At 38.7% G+C, this 15169-nt stretch overlaps 1 protein-coding gene across 1 annotated transcript in view; it reads left to right on the plus strand.

The window, feature by feature from the left end:
* The first annotated feature begins 2001 nt into the window (after positions 1–2001).
* Positions 2002–15169, plus strand: part of LOC132121333 (potassium voltage-gated channel subfamily H member 4-like) — a 38892-nt gene continuing 25724 nt past the window's right edge. The window contains exons 1-4 of the mRNA XM_059530634.1: positions 2002–2457; positions 6945–7178; positions 13281–13412; positions 13765–13895. Of these exons, the coding sequence (XP_059386617.1) occupies positions 2382–2457; positions 6945–7178; positions 13281–13412; positions 13765–13895 (573 nt within the window). The 5' untranslated portion in view covers positions 2002–2381. The remainder of the gene's footprint in view (positions 2458–6944; positions 7179–13280; positions 13413–13764; positions 13896–15169) is intronic.

Raw genomic sequence — 15169 nt, forward strand, 5'->3', positions numbered from 1 at the left:
GAAAATTCTTACTGCGGTTGTTTGATGAACTTGTGAAAAACTGGAGCGAGGGAGAGGAGAAAAGAAAACAGCGATAGGTTCGAATGAAAACGCTAATGACAAGCTAACGAGTGCTAACGCTTTGCAGGTGTACTGCACTCACGGAAATAAAATAAAAGTGAACGATCAAAGTTAATCTGATAAGATTGATCGATAATATCAGAAATATGGTGTGAGTTAAGTTATATTTTACCACTTTAAAAAACAGAGAGTAATAGTAAGATAAAGATTCTAGAGAAAAAAATAAAATAAAAACAGCTACACGGAGCTACAATTTGCTACAGAAGGCCAACAGGAAGTAGAGAAAACACTGTCCAACAGCGACACCCGTATATACCCTCTGTCACAACCCGAATCCAAGGCCATGGTTCAGTATATCAAAGAAGAACTGGCTAAGGGCTTCATTCAGCCCTCTACCCCCCCCCTTTTTGTTATGATCTGCAGCGCTGACTCTCTATTTTTTAAAAGCACCCGAACAAAAATCATTATTTTATTTTGATGACATATTCTATGCGGAGCTAAACTCTTGAGATGAGACTTATGGCAGATACAATATGTTACTAAATAAAAACACAATTGTGATAGAGAATAAGAAGTTGACGTCTGATTTCTCCAAGTGGTTGCATTTACCATGTTTACTATGGTAATGTTAATGTTTATCGTGCATAGTCTTTTACATCGCTTTTAATTATTTCTGCCTTGTATGGTGATCATAATCCACATTGGATCAAGTTATTTCAAACACTCGCTGCTGACTAAGAGTGAGTTTTGATATCAACTTATTTTGATATCAATAAGTCTTTAATACTACTGGTGTTAAAGCTGTTATATTTCTGAAATGATCTGTAACGCTGAGCTCTCCAGATGCAGAGAAACTCAGCCTTTGTTCATAACCCCTCCTCTAGCCCCAGCTGGCCCGCTTTGGCCCAAGGTTTTCGTCGGGCCAAAAAACACTGACCGTTGGCCCCGAGGAAGCCCCGAGGAGGCACGATCAAGCCCCAGAAGTGACAGTGGAAACGTGACTGGCCCTGGCACGCACTAGCACGCCCGGTTTAAGCTCGACAGTGGAAAAACGGCTATTGATTATCGAGGTCTCAACGAGATAACTGTTAAATTCCGCTACTCCCTGCCTCTAGTTCCCTCTGCATTAGAACATTGCATTAGATTTCCAGTCCGGATTTAGACCGTGTTCTGTGTGCATGCCTCTGTGTTAACATGCTAGAGTCCTGCATTCATAGTTCAGATACGGGCCAGACCTTGGGCCTGTTTAAGGCTTATCTTTATTTTTATATTTTAGACATCCATCAGTTATTTATCAAAAAAAATGCTGCACTGGTGGAAACCACAAGACCATGCTACCGCGACTGTCAAGAGTGACTCTAGTGTATAGTGTCCTGCCAGCAGGATGTATGGTGTGTGCATGGAATAGCCTTAAGCTTGCCACAGTTCATCAGGAAAATTAATTACCATAAATGTGTCAGGGGGAAACAGTAAAGAGATTTTTTTATTATGTACTAATAAAGAGTTTTCTGAGTCTGTCTGCAAGCAGGGGCGTGTCTACGTGGTGGCCAGGGGTGGCACCGCCTTACCCACCCCCAAACCCCCCAGTCCCTCCATTGAAACTGTGTGTACGGTATACTGTCCATGTCCAGAAAGGTAAGAAAACCATCATCAAAGTAGTCCATGTGACATCAGAGGGTCAGTTAGAATTTTTCCATCATAATCCATGCTCGCAATGTCAAATCTATAAACGATAATTCATGCATTTATAAATAGTGACAGCTTTTATACCTTTTTTCTGAGTGCGAGTATATGTGAACATGCATATGTGTAACTGATTTCTTTCAAGAATGTGTGTGTGTGTGTGTGTGTGTGTGTGTGTACTCTCATTGGCTGATAAGAACTGGAGGGAATGAATAATGGGTGTGGATAAAGAGAGAAAGAGCCAGGGAAGGAGGGTGAAGACAAATGTAACTGTCTCGTTTGCTCTGCCACAGCGTGTTACAGAACAACAACAAATCCACGCCATTCTGCACATCTTGAGGTTTCTCCTCTATCATGAAGGTGTACATAGCTGAGACAGACTTATCAGAAAATATAAAAGAGTGGAATTTGGTTTCACTGTATGCACTGACAAGGAAGGGGATTTGTTTGTTTCGTCGACATACATCCACTGGCTGAGGAAGTATACAGTGAGGAATCATCTTTTGGGGGACGTTCACTCTTTTAGAATACATGTTCCTCACATTTTGCCTGGCCACCTTTTCACTGGGATGTAGTGAGGACTGATGGTTCATACAGGCTTTTCCCTAAACATCTGCTGACTCTGGAAACCTGGCATCATGCCAGTGATGAAGGGGCTGCTGGCACCCCAGAACACCTTCCTGGACACTATTGCTACTCGCTTCGATGGCACTCGTAAGTACTGGCACAAATGCACACACACCAAATCCACATGAGAAAGAACTCTTAAGATAAAAATGTGCAGTTTTCAAGGTAGCCTGAAGGTGAAGTTTTTTTCCTTTCTGTAGAATCACCAGCACTAAATATATGCACAAAAATAATGGCTAGTCCCAAACAAATTCCTTGAAAACTCTGTCTTGAACAAACTTTCTGTTATAGAGTATTGCTAAACAAGCCAGTTATACTATAGACATGTTTATAGCAGCTACATGAATTATAACACATCTGGGTTTGATACTACCATGGTAGCATGAAAGCACATTAAGTACATCTGATGAGACTGTGCGCTTTAAAATGTCACTTACCTAATATGTGCATTGAAAATTCATTCATAAATATTTTCCAATATTATCCTAGCTCATACAGCATGATGCTAACAATACCACAGTCATGATTTCTGTCCCAAGAGATTGCATGAACCATATTTTCACCATATTTATTAACTTACAGCTAACCAAAGAATAAGTAAATTTACTTGTAGCATTTTCTGATAAAATATATTGATTACATTTTTACAATTTTGTGGGATCGCTGGATCAATTAGTGATTTTACTGTTTATTCTACAGCTAAATTAAGGTATATCATAAGCTTCAAAGTTAAAATAATTAACCGTGTTAAATAGTTGTCATAAATTAATCAACAATGTTAGGGTACGTTTACATCTGTACTGTATTTCTGTACTGCTATTATACATTATACTGATTACTGTACAATGTAAATATGTATATGTGTGCTGTATCCTGTCCTGCAGGTTAATACATGTAGTGCACAGACACCACATACACTTGTGTGTTTGTTCCTGTTTTATCATGGGAGATAAATGTCTTGTTTTGTTGTAGCAATAGTGCTCTCATGGCATACTGTAAGTCTTTGAGGTAAGTGTGTGTGTGTGTGTGTGTGTGTGTGTGTGTGTCATGGGAAAAGTGACAAAGTGGCAAAGCTGTTTGTGTTCATGTAATCCTTTTACCTTGACATAACAATAACCTTCACAAGCCACTATAGTTTAAAGGCTGGTTAACCACTTATAATTCTCACTCATAATAATAAAACCAAGAACTGAATTGCACTATATTCCATTTAAATATCTAATGACGTCACAACACATACTAAAATAAAATCATCAAGCAAAACACAGTTTCACACAATTCAACATGACATGAATCTCAAGAAATTTAAAAACAATATTCTTACTGAACAGAATTCATACTAATACACAAAACAAAGGCAGCCATACAAATACAAAAACTAGAATACAGACCTCCCATCTGTGTGTGTGTTTGTGTATGTATATATATATATATATATATATATATATATATATATATATATATATGTGTGTGTGTGCAGGTTTGACTCTCATGCTGACAGGGTTTGAGGGGGGTGAATGTACAGTGCTCTCCCCTGCCTTCAATCCCATGACTGATGTGCTCTTGAGCAAAGCACTGAACCCCCAACTGCTCCCTGGGTGCTGCAGCATACATGGCTACCTACTGCTCCAGGTGTGTGTTCACTGCTGTTTGTGTGCCCTTAGGATGGGTTAAATGCAGAGCACTAATTCTGAGTATGAGTAACCACATCACAAATGCAGTGATGTTAACTTCTCCTCTGAGAGACAAGATCTTTCCTCGCAGATGCTTCTGGGTAACAGAGCACCAGTGTACTCACAACCCAAAATAGCTGCCCTCTTGTTGCCGTAGAGACCAGCTTTCCTGTGCAGTAGTTGCAGTGATAAGCTTTCATGTGCAGTAGTCGCATTGATGAAACTGAGCTTTTGGTACCAGCGGGTGATTTACTGAAAGAACTTTAGAATATCTATGCAGAAAACATGATTTACTATGATTGATTACAGTTAAATGCTGATAATTGTACTTATATTGTTTATAACCTTTCATTTTGTAAGCCCATATAATGTGTATCAGGGCTAGTTGTCACACAGTTTTACTAGAAAATTATTTTGGTTGATGCAATATGACCCTAGTAGTGATTATAACTAGACATCAAAGGACTCCCTCATCATGAAAGGTAGTAAGCCCTTTGACATTTAGATTTTCATTTCTAACTAAGGTTGCTCACTAATATCTAAACAAATATTATTTTGACTGTACTTAATGCAAAGAATACATATATATATTGTGGCGGGAGGAGCACAAGACAGACGCAGTGGGCGTGGCGTCAGGCCTCGGAGAGGCTTTTATTAACACAAAAATCAAATAAAACGGGATAAAAGTGGCCAAAGGGGAAGAGTGTCCAAAATAAACAGGGAATCTGGTGTCCTCGTCGTGCTGCGGGGTTCGTGTGGGTCGGGCAGTGTTCATGGAGGAAGGGTCCAGGTAAGGGGCGGAGTCCGGCGGCCGCACGCGCTCCCCTCTTCGGTCCGGGGCGCGAGGGGCGGCGGCTTCCTCTAGCGGCCGCATCACTCTCGTTGCCCGTGGCGCTGGCAGAGGATGGACGGCCCGGCATCCTGGCCCGACGGCCGTGTAAACGGGTACGGCTCCCATCCGGATCGCGGGTCCGGCGGCAGCTCACGTCTATGGTGGCGCGGGAGTCCCTCAAACGCACCCTTCCTGGACCCACGAGGACACCAGTGTGCATGCACGGGGAAGAGACCGGTCTCCCGAGGAGAGGCGCGTTGGGCTTTTAAACAGCGGCGGTGATGAGGCTCCATTTCCTTCAGGTGTGCCCCATCACACGCCTCCAGCCCTGACTCGTCCAGCGCCCCTCCTCTCACACACCCACTCCAGTCGGGAGCCTGGTGAAGGGCGGCGATTTAGGACGGGGTGCCGGTGACAATCAGGGAGGAGGCAGCTGACTCGTCACAATATATATATATATATATTTATACAGTATACAGACCAAAAGTTTGGATACACCTTCTCATTCAAAGAGTTTTCTTTATTTTCATAACTATGAAAATTGTAGATTCACACTGAGGGGAATATATATTTTATATATATTATAATTTTATTTGTAATTATACAATTTTCTTGTAAGGAGGACACATATTGCTGGCCCACTTTGTATCCATTTAAATATATACAAATGTATATATTTAAAAAGATTAAGTGATCCCAAAATGTCAAGGCACTGAAGGCAGGACAGATGTGAATAATAATTTTAGCAAACCTGCATCACTCATTTGCCCTGCTGTAGACACCTTACCACTGGAAGCAGTGCTCAATCTGCCACTAAATGAAGAAGATCTGTTGAGAAGAACAACAACAACAACAGATGCTAAATTTCTGGAAGGAAAAGAAGGAAATGTACTGTATACAACACATCTACTCAATCTCTCAACATGATGACAGCCCAATTGCCTACTTCTCGCCTGAGATATCATTACCTTGAAGTTTGCATTCATCATTTCCCTACTCACTTCAAAGTCGAGAGATTGGGCCACTGCAGTTTGAGGAATCATAAGCTTTGTAGGGATTGCAGCACCTCTGTGAAGTTTTTTTTAATAAGTAAGGAATACTTGAAAATCAGTCACTACTGTCTGTAAGCAACCGAATGGCAACAATGTAAACTACAGTAGACAAATTATATTTCTACTTAAGGTGTGAACACAAGTTAACCACATACAACAGCAACATGGATTTTCAATTCTGGTTCGTTAGGAGAGCGCTCCATGAACTGAGTTTTTTAGAAAAAGCTCACAAAATGTGGGCCCTCAAAACCAGGATTGAAAACCACGGCCAGTTTGTGTCCCTACCCTAATATCCTCCGCTACCCAGACCCTACTAAACTTTTCATTTTCAAAGTGAATGCATCAGATATATGGGTCAAGCTGTCCTTTCACAAAGAGAAGGTGATTTAACAAATCTTTAGTTGTGTCTTCTAATCTCATATGTTATCACATGACAAGCTATAAACTATTATGTCAGAGAAAAGAAGCTAGAACTTGTCTCTGTTGACTGTCCACTTGACTCTTCATACTGAAGAACCTATGTACCAAAAATATCCAATAGAATTCTATAACACTCCTAAATTATTTTGGATTAGGGTAGCTATAATTTACCACATAATTCATCTTTGGTGCAGTGTATACATGTGTTTTGTATATCAAAAAAATGCTGGGTTATTTCAACCCAACTTTGTGTCAAATTTGGACCATCCCAACTTTTAAAAATTCTATGTTAAAATTTAACCCATTGGTTGGGTTAGTCCACATTTGACCCAAAGTTGGGTTGAAATAACCCAGCATTTTTTAGAGTGTACAAAATGAAGCAACTTACAGTATATTTAACTGTGCACTGAAATGTTTAAACCAAAACCGCAAATACGTCATGAGACATATTCAAGTTTTGAAACTGCAAAGTGTGGGCAGTGATTTGGAAATTATGAATCAGTACAGCAACATTACTGCACAAAACACAATACTTACAACTGGCTTTAGAATGTCTTTCACAATTTTAATAATTCTGATCTCTCTTCTGTCCCACAGACAGCAACTTCCTCCTTGGGAATGCTCAGGGTTACCGTGGCTATCCCATTGTGTATTGTTCCGATGGATTCTGTGAGTTGACGGGGTTTGGACGAACAGAGGTGATGCAGAAGAACTGCAGATGTCATTTCCTATATGGTTCAGGCACGAGTGAGCAGGTTACTCAGAGTGTGGAGAAAGCACTGGAGAGCAAGGAAGAGTACCAGGCTGAGGTGCAGTTCTACAAGAAGAATGGTAATAATACGCTACTACTCTAGGATTTTTATCATACATTACTTGTACTGCAAGCAACTGAGAAAAGTGGACAGCTTTAACAGCCAATTTAATACAGTGGCCCCAAAAAAATTCTGGTGTAGACTGTGAGGAATTTCCTAGAAATGAATTCCCTTACATCAGTGGCTCTCAGTTCTCAAAACTTCCCCACTGTTCTGCACAGTTTTATCTGACACAAATAAGTGCTCTCTTCTAATTCATGATCTAAATGAGGTGTGTAGGGTAAGAGGGACATACAAAATGTGCAGTGCCTAGGGCTGGGTTGGGTTGGGGGATCGAATGGAATTGGGAACCACTGCCCTACCTCATATACAATACAGGTGCTGGTCATATAATTAGAATAGCATCAAAAAGTTGATTTATTTCACCAATTCCATTCAAAAAGTGAAACTTGTATATTATATTCATTCATTACACACAGACTGATATATTTCAAATGTTTATTTATTTAAATTATGATGTTAATAACTGAGAACTAAGGAAAATCCCAAATTCAGTATAACTGCAGGGATAACCGCAACCTAGAGAGGATTGTAAAACAAAACCTATTCAAAAATGTGGGCGAGATTCACAAAGAGTGGACTGCAGCTGGAGTCAGTGCTTCAAGAACCACTACGCATAGACGTATGCAAGACATGGGTTTCAGCTGTCGCATTACTTGTGTCATGCCACTCTTGAACAACAGACAGCCTCAGAAGCATCTAAAGACAAAAAGGACTGGACTGCTGCGGAGTGGTCCAAAGTTATGTTCTCTGATGAAAGTAAATTTAGCATTTCCTTTGGAAATCAGGGTCCCAGAGTCTGGAGGAAGAGAGGAGAGGCACATAATCCACGTTGCTTGAGGTCCAGTGTAAAGTTTCCACAGTCAGTGATGGTTTGCGGTGTCATGTCATCTGCTGGTGTTGGTCCACTGTGTTTTCTGAGGTCCAAGGTCATAGCAGCCATATACCAGGACGTTTTAGAGCACTTCATCCTTCCTGCTGCTGACTAACTTTATGGAGATGCAGATTTCATTTTCCAACAGGACTTGGCACCTGCTCACAGTGCCAAAGCTACCAGTACCTGGTTTAAGGACCATGGTATCCCTGTTATTAATTGGCCAGCAAACTCGCCTGACCTTAACCCCATGGAAAATCTATGGGGTATTGGGAAGAGGAAGATGCTATATGCCAGACTGAACAATGCAGAAGAGCTGAAGGCCACTATCAGAGCAGCCTGGGCTCTCATAACACCTGAGCAGTGCCACAGACTGATCGACTCCATGCCACACCGCATTGTTGCAGTAATTCAGGCAAAAGAAGCCCCAACTAAGTATTGAGTGCTGTACATGCTCATACTTTTCATTTTCATACTTTTTAGTTGGCCAAGATTTCTAAAAATCCTTTCTTTGTATTGGTCTCAAGTAATATTCTAATTTTCTGAGATACTTTGAATTTCAAAATTAAAAGGAATAAACATTTGAAATATATCAGTCTGTGTGTAATGAATGAATATAATATACAAGTTTCACTTTTTGAATGGAATTAGAGAAATAAATCAACTTTTTGATGATATTCTAAATATATGACCAGCACCTGTATGTCACTGTTGTGATTTTGAGCACATTATATTCTAACAGCTCATGTTTGGAAGTGTTTTGGTCCAATAATTAAAACCTCTGGGGTTTTTTTTTAGAATAAAAAAAAAAGAAATTACTAGCCTTCCAACATCAGTTATCTCTGATATTCAAGTCAAGTCAAGTCACCTTTATTTATATAGCACTTTTAACAATACAGATTGTAACAAAGCAACTGAACAGCATTAAATAGGAAAATAGTGTGCCAATAATGTAAAAAGGCAGTTCATCATTGAATTCAGTGATGTCATCATCCAGCTCAGTTTAGTTTAAATAGTATCTGTGAAGCCAAATCGACGAAATCGCTGGAAATGAAGTGTCCCCAACTAAGCAAGCCAGAAGCGACAGCGGGAAGGAGCCAAAACTTCATCGGTGACCGAATGGAGAAAAAAACTTGGGAGAAACCAGGCTCAGTTGGGGGGCCAGTTCTCCTCTGACCAGACGAAACCAGTATTTCAGTTCCAGGCTGCAGCAAAGTCACATTGTGCAGAACAATCATCTGTTTCCTGTGGTCTTGTCCCTAGCGGCCGTCTAGGACAGTCATCCACAAGTGGGTCGCGGGAGATTTTGTATGGGTCGCCAAGTCGAGCACTATTTTTCAGTCTGCTATATACTCTTGATTAAAAATGTGTTGTTCACCAATTAGCCGCACGAGGGAGCTCGTCGGTTTCTTCCGTTTTTTTTTTTTTCTTTAGCTGCGCTCTGCACTTGGCAACCAGCCATAAAAATGACATTATCATCATTTTGGGTAAGCATTTCATCTGAATACCCTGTCTTAAGCAAGGCAAGCATACTGTTGCTTATTCCTTTTACAACTACATACAAATGTGAAGTTGGGTTCTCAGTTCTCAAAAAATAAAGACAAAATACAGGAATAGACTGAATGCTGCACCTGATATGCGTGTTGCACTCTCCTCATGTACAAAAAAATGAGAGCCTGTCATACTGTGCACTTTATAAAATGTGTATATTACAGTGGGTGCATAAAAAAGTTCTCAAAAAATATTTCAGTAAGAAACTTGTTCATATTATTCTGGTAGATGTGCAAAGCATTGAATGTTATATGAAAAGCATGCATTGATTCTGTCTGGTTTTATTGATGATAGGAAGAAAAATAAATGATTAACTGCCCTATTTTGCACTTTGTCTCATTAAGTATAAATTGTGTACACTGTAATGATGAGAATATGAAAACAATGAGATGCCCTGTCAACTCTTCCTTTCTCATTTCACCTCTGCATTTTACTTATTGTCAACAACAGGTAAATAAAAAATAATTGTGCTTTGTCAAATATCTGTATCTCTTTTAAATAGTTAAGTGGAAGCTTAACTGACCTTAAAAATGGTCATACATATTTTGTTAATGCATAAATTCTCTTTGTGATATATGAACTATATGGGCCTAATGTTTATTGGGTCACAAGGATTTATCGACTTTAAAATGTGGGTCCCCAGAAAAAAAGTTTGGGAAACACTGGTCTAGGAGACAAGGTCTTTACTGTGGATCTGTCTGTGGATCGTATTGGATCCCGGTGACTGCAGTGACCCTCTGATCTGGATACAGACTGGATCTGGTGGCTACGTTGACCTCGGAATAAGAGAGAAGCAGACTAATATTATCATAGATGCCATTCTTCTAACAATGATCGTGCGTTATGGGAAGTGTTCCTGGTTCCAGTTTTCCTAATTAATGCAACCTAAAAATCCTTTAATGGATTTGAATATTAGAAATGTGTTAGTGTGTTATGTGTAAGCCAGTTTAAAGAGATGGGTCTTTACTCTAGATTTAAACTGACAGAGTCTGTCTACCTCCCGAACAAAGTTATTCCAGAGTTTGGGCACTAAATAAGAAAAAGATCTGCTGCCCACAGTTGATTTTGATATTCTATGTATTATCAAACTGCTGGAGTGCTAATACACTAATAAATTATTACAAATTGGAAAACTTAGGAGTTTTGTCAAGTCATGAGGAAATATAAAACAGAGTGTCATCTGCATAACAGCGAACAAATGTGTCACACAAAATCATCTCAAACAAGGACTGCAGTAATCACATCCTTTTGTTAAATTTAGAGTATAATACTGAACAGTTAAATAAACAAGAAATTATAAATTGGTAGATTCCAGATATAATTTAAACTTTGCACAAAAAATAAATGCACTATCCATCCATTCTCTAAGCTGCTTTACTTCTGTAGATTCGCTGGAGTCAGGCTGCAGGTGAGTGGACAATCTGTTTGAAAACCGAAACACTGTGAAATGTCTTGGTTACGTATGTAACCCTCGTTCCCTGAAGGAGGGAATGGAGATGTCACATCAGTGACTGACAAATTGGAATCTGAAAGGGAACACTGTGTTCTTCCACGTAAACTCCAAGTTTTCCATTTCTCACACCCCACACAGCTAAGAGACCAACCTGCTCTGACCATGCACACAGAGAGAGAGAAAGAAAACACAGACACTCAGAAAACCTGCTCCTTGCTCAAATCAAAGTCTCTCCCCACACCACACTCTCAACTGGAACGACGTGAACACAGTCAAACAGAATGACACATATAGTGATATCCAGTGCTGTTAACCTCTAAAAGAGAACTGCAAGAAGCACTGCTTGGCCAATCACAATGATTTTTGTTTGAGTAATGATTATTACTGTAGCCTGGTTTCTCCCAAGGTTTTTTTCTCCATTTTGTCACCTGTTTCGGTTCCTTGCCGCTGTCGCCTCTGGCTTGCTTAGTTGGGGTCACTTCATCTACAGCGATATCGTTGACTTGATTGCAAATAAATGCACAGACACTATTTAAACTGAACAGAGATGACATCACTGAATTCAATGATGAACTGCCTTTAACTATCATTTTGCATTATTGACACAATGTTTTCCTAATGAATGTTGTTCAGTTGCTTTGACGCAATGTATTTAGTTTAAAGCGCTATATAAATAAAGGTGACTTGACTTGATTTATTCCAATACTGTTGTTTGTTTTTTTTTTAAAGCTCTTGAGTGTAGAACAATACTTTGCATTCATTATTCTAATGTTAATTAAAAAAAAAATTTACACAATAAGAAAATTGCCAGGGTACCTGAGCACAGTTGCCAAATCCAAACTAAATGTGAAAAACTAAAAGAAAATTGAATGTCAAAGAGGTGGGCAGACGCAGACAGATCTGACATCAAAATAAAATAGGCTATAAAAAAATCTAACCCATGAAGACACTTCAACCTGATGTGAAACAAGATCTAACTAAATCCTGACCAGACCTCATAATGTGCAACAACACTATAAAAATGTTTAAAATGTTCAGCTGTTTTAGCAGTGTAAATGATGCTGGTAACCAGAGCAATCATGCAGTGATTATTTTCCCCAAAAGAGAGGGCTGCGAATCGGATCTCTTGTACATTAACAGAAAATAGATTACCTCCTCATTTTAAAATAGGATTGATGGTAACTGTGTGAAATTACAGCTCAAGATAAATAGATTAAAATAATAACAATAATAAATCACAACATTTAAAAAGGTTGTAATTACTCTACTGCAGTGTGTTTACACTTTGTGAAAACTATTATTATTTAATTGTTTATTTAGTATAATATTGATATGGAACCCACAACAATTTAATATATATACAGTACAGACCAAAAGTTTGGACACACCTTCTCATTCAAAGAGTTTTCTTTATTTTCATGACTATGAAAATTGTAGAGTCACACTGAAGGCATCAAGGGCTATTTGACCAAGAAGGAGAGTGATGGGGTGCTGCGCCAGATGACCTGGCCTCCACAGTCACCGGACCTGAACCCAATCGAGATGGTTTAGGGGTGAGCTGGACCGCAGACAGAAGGCAAAAGGGCCAACAAGTGCTAAGCATCTCTCTGGGAACTCCTTCAAGACTGTTGGAAGACCATTTCAGGTGACTACCTCTTGAAGCTCATCAAGAGAATGCCAAGAGTGTGCAAAGCAGTAATCAAAGCAAAAGGTGGCTACTTTGAAGAACCTAGAATATGACATATTTTCAGTTTTTTCACACTTTTTGTTATGTATATAATTCCACATGTGTAAATTCATAGTTTTGATGCCTTCAGTGTGACTCTACAATTTTCATAGTCATGAAAATAAAGAAAACTCTTTGAATGAGAAGGTGTGTCCAAACTTTTGGTCTGTACTGTATATATATATATATATATATATATATATATATATATATATATATATATATATATATATATATATATATATATATATATATATATATATTGTCCTGGTCACTCTAAAATCTGGTCACCTTATTTAGTAGTGAACAAGCTGTAAGTTTAATTGCTTCAAAATCACCACCCCACTACTAATATAGCTCTTCTGTAGCGAAACTGTTTTATTGCAAAGTAGATATTTTTTATCAGTGTTTTATGTCAGTGTGTAATTCTGTAACTCTATTTGGTGTGTTATCACAGGAAGTTCATTCTGGTGTCTTCTGGACATCGTCCCCATTAAGAATGAAAAGGGGGAGATGGTGCTTTTTCTGTTTTCATTCAAGGATATGACAGAAACAAAAGACAAGAGCCATCACAGCAGCAGAACTGATTGTACGGTCTACACTACAAACATGAGTCTCACTAGTTTTTGTTTTGTTTTGTTATTGCTATCATTATTATTATTTGGGAAAATAAACAGCCTATAAAACACTGACCTTTGGTTGTTGAAATTTTGATAAGAAATCGCATGTTTGAAGCCTAGAGGGCACATGTACAAGCTAAACCACTTTAGTGTAAAGGGATAGTGTAATCAGTAGTCTTCAAGGGCATTGGGAGTTGCATCTACAAAACAAATAACTGCTAAAACACACGGACACACGGTGCAATCATACAGTTAGACAATTTTAAATGTTTATGATTTGTAAACTGTCAAGGCCGTTAATGCTGTTTTCTTTTTGTGCAGATAATAAGCCATACAAAAGGACCTCTGGAGACTCTCATTTCAGTAAAGCCAGAAGGAGAGGTCACACCATGATTTACCAGCTAACAAGTCAGTTTACCTGTGACAGCAAAAAAAATGTCAACTTAAGCCGGGTGAGTAAATGTATAAACTACATACTAAAACATAGGTTTTGTAGTAATCATTTCTTAAAACTTATCAAGTATTTGATAACATCCTAGTGACATTTCGACATCTTTTTAAACAAATCTTTTATTGACCTTATGGATATGTGAAAATATATGTAGATCTCTTTTTTATTTATTGATACGTCATATCGGTAGTCCTTTGATGCCTCTTTCCTTTGATTGATGTTTCATTACACCGCTAATAATAACTATATGTTAACAAAAGTTATTAACAATAAAAGTTTTTATTGATCTGTAATTCCTAGAAAGAGGAAGTGCTTATTAAATTCAAGCCTATTTGTAACATTTTACAATATTACAATGCATTGAGAGCAAAAATTATATTATCAGGTTATTTACGGTATCACAGTTTTAGAATACATTTGACAATAAGTTTCTATGGTTCTTGAATGTGTGCAATGCGCTGCCATGATGCTGACAATGATAGGTAGTTGTTAGGGTTTTCTAGGTATGGGACGAGTTGCACAGTTACTACTGGGGTTTGCTCAAATCACCAACACTACAAAGGAGCGATGGTAATAGTGATGCTTGTCTTCTTCATGCTTGTTACTAGAAGTGCTTTATAGGCTTAAAAATAAATTTACTTTCCTCATATCCAGACAACCTCAGTTGTAACCTTTTTAATCATGGGATTGTGAATTACAGTTACTGTAAAGCATAGGATCTGTGCAGGACCCCATTTTCTGATGACCATTTGACTCAGGAAATGTTCAAACAGTGTGAAAGGTGCAGGCCAGAAGTATAAAGGATGTCTAATCCTCCGTGTTACATGGCCATTGCAGAACAGGAGGCCAGGATTGGCAGGTCACATTTCCGATCGCTCCTGTGAACAGATGGTCATGTTTTCAGCACAACTTCATTCTCTGCAGAGCCACCTGCCTTCGCTCCATCACACTCCAACCAACTTAGAGAAAAATAGTCAAATAAACCACCACAAGCAGGGCAAACCTTTTTTTGTAGTAGTAGTAGTAGTAGTTGAGATTTGAATGTGTCCTACACATATTTTCACTTGCTCCGTCACAAAAAAAAGTATAATTTTTTCTCTTAGCAACATGTTAGTGCCAGGAAATTTTATGTAATTTTAATAATTTAATAAGTAGCTAAAATGTTACTCCAAGACAGCTGTAAATTCTTAAACATTTCACACTTTGATGGTTCAGGACTGTGCACATAATCGGACATACAGTTTTAGACTATGTTTACATGACAATGATGTGGTC

The sequence above is a fragment of the Carassius carassius genome, chromosome 39 (genome assembly GCF_963082965.1).
Source record: "Carassius carassius chromosome 39, fCarCar2.1, whole genome shotgun sequence".
In the NCBI taxonomy this organism is placed as follows: domain Eukaryota; kingdom Metazoa; phylum Chordata; class Actinopteri; order Cypriniformes; family Cyprinidae; genus Carassius; species Carassius carassius.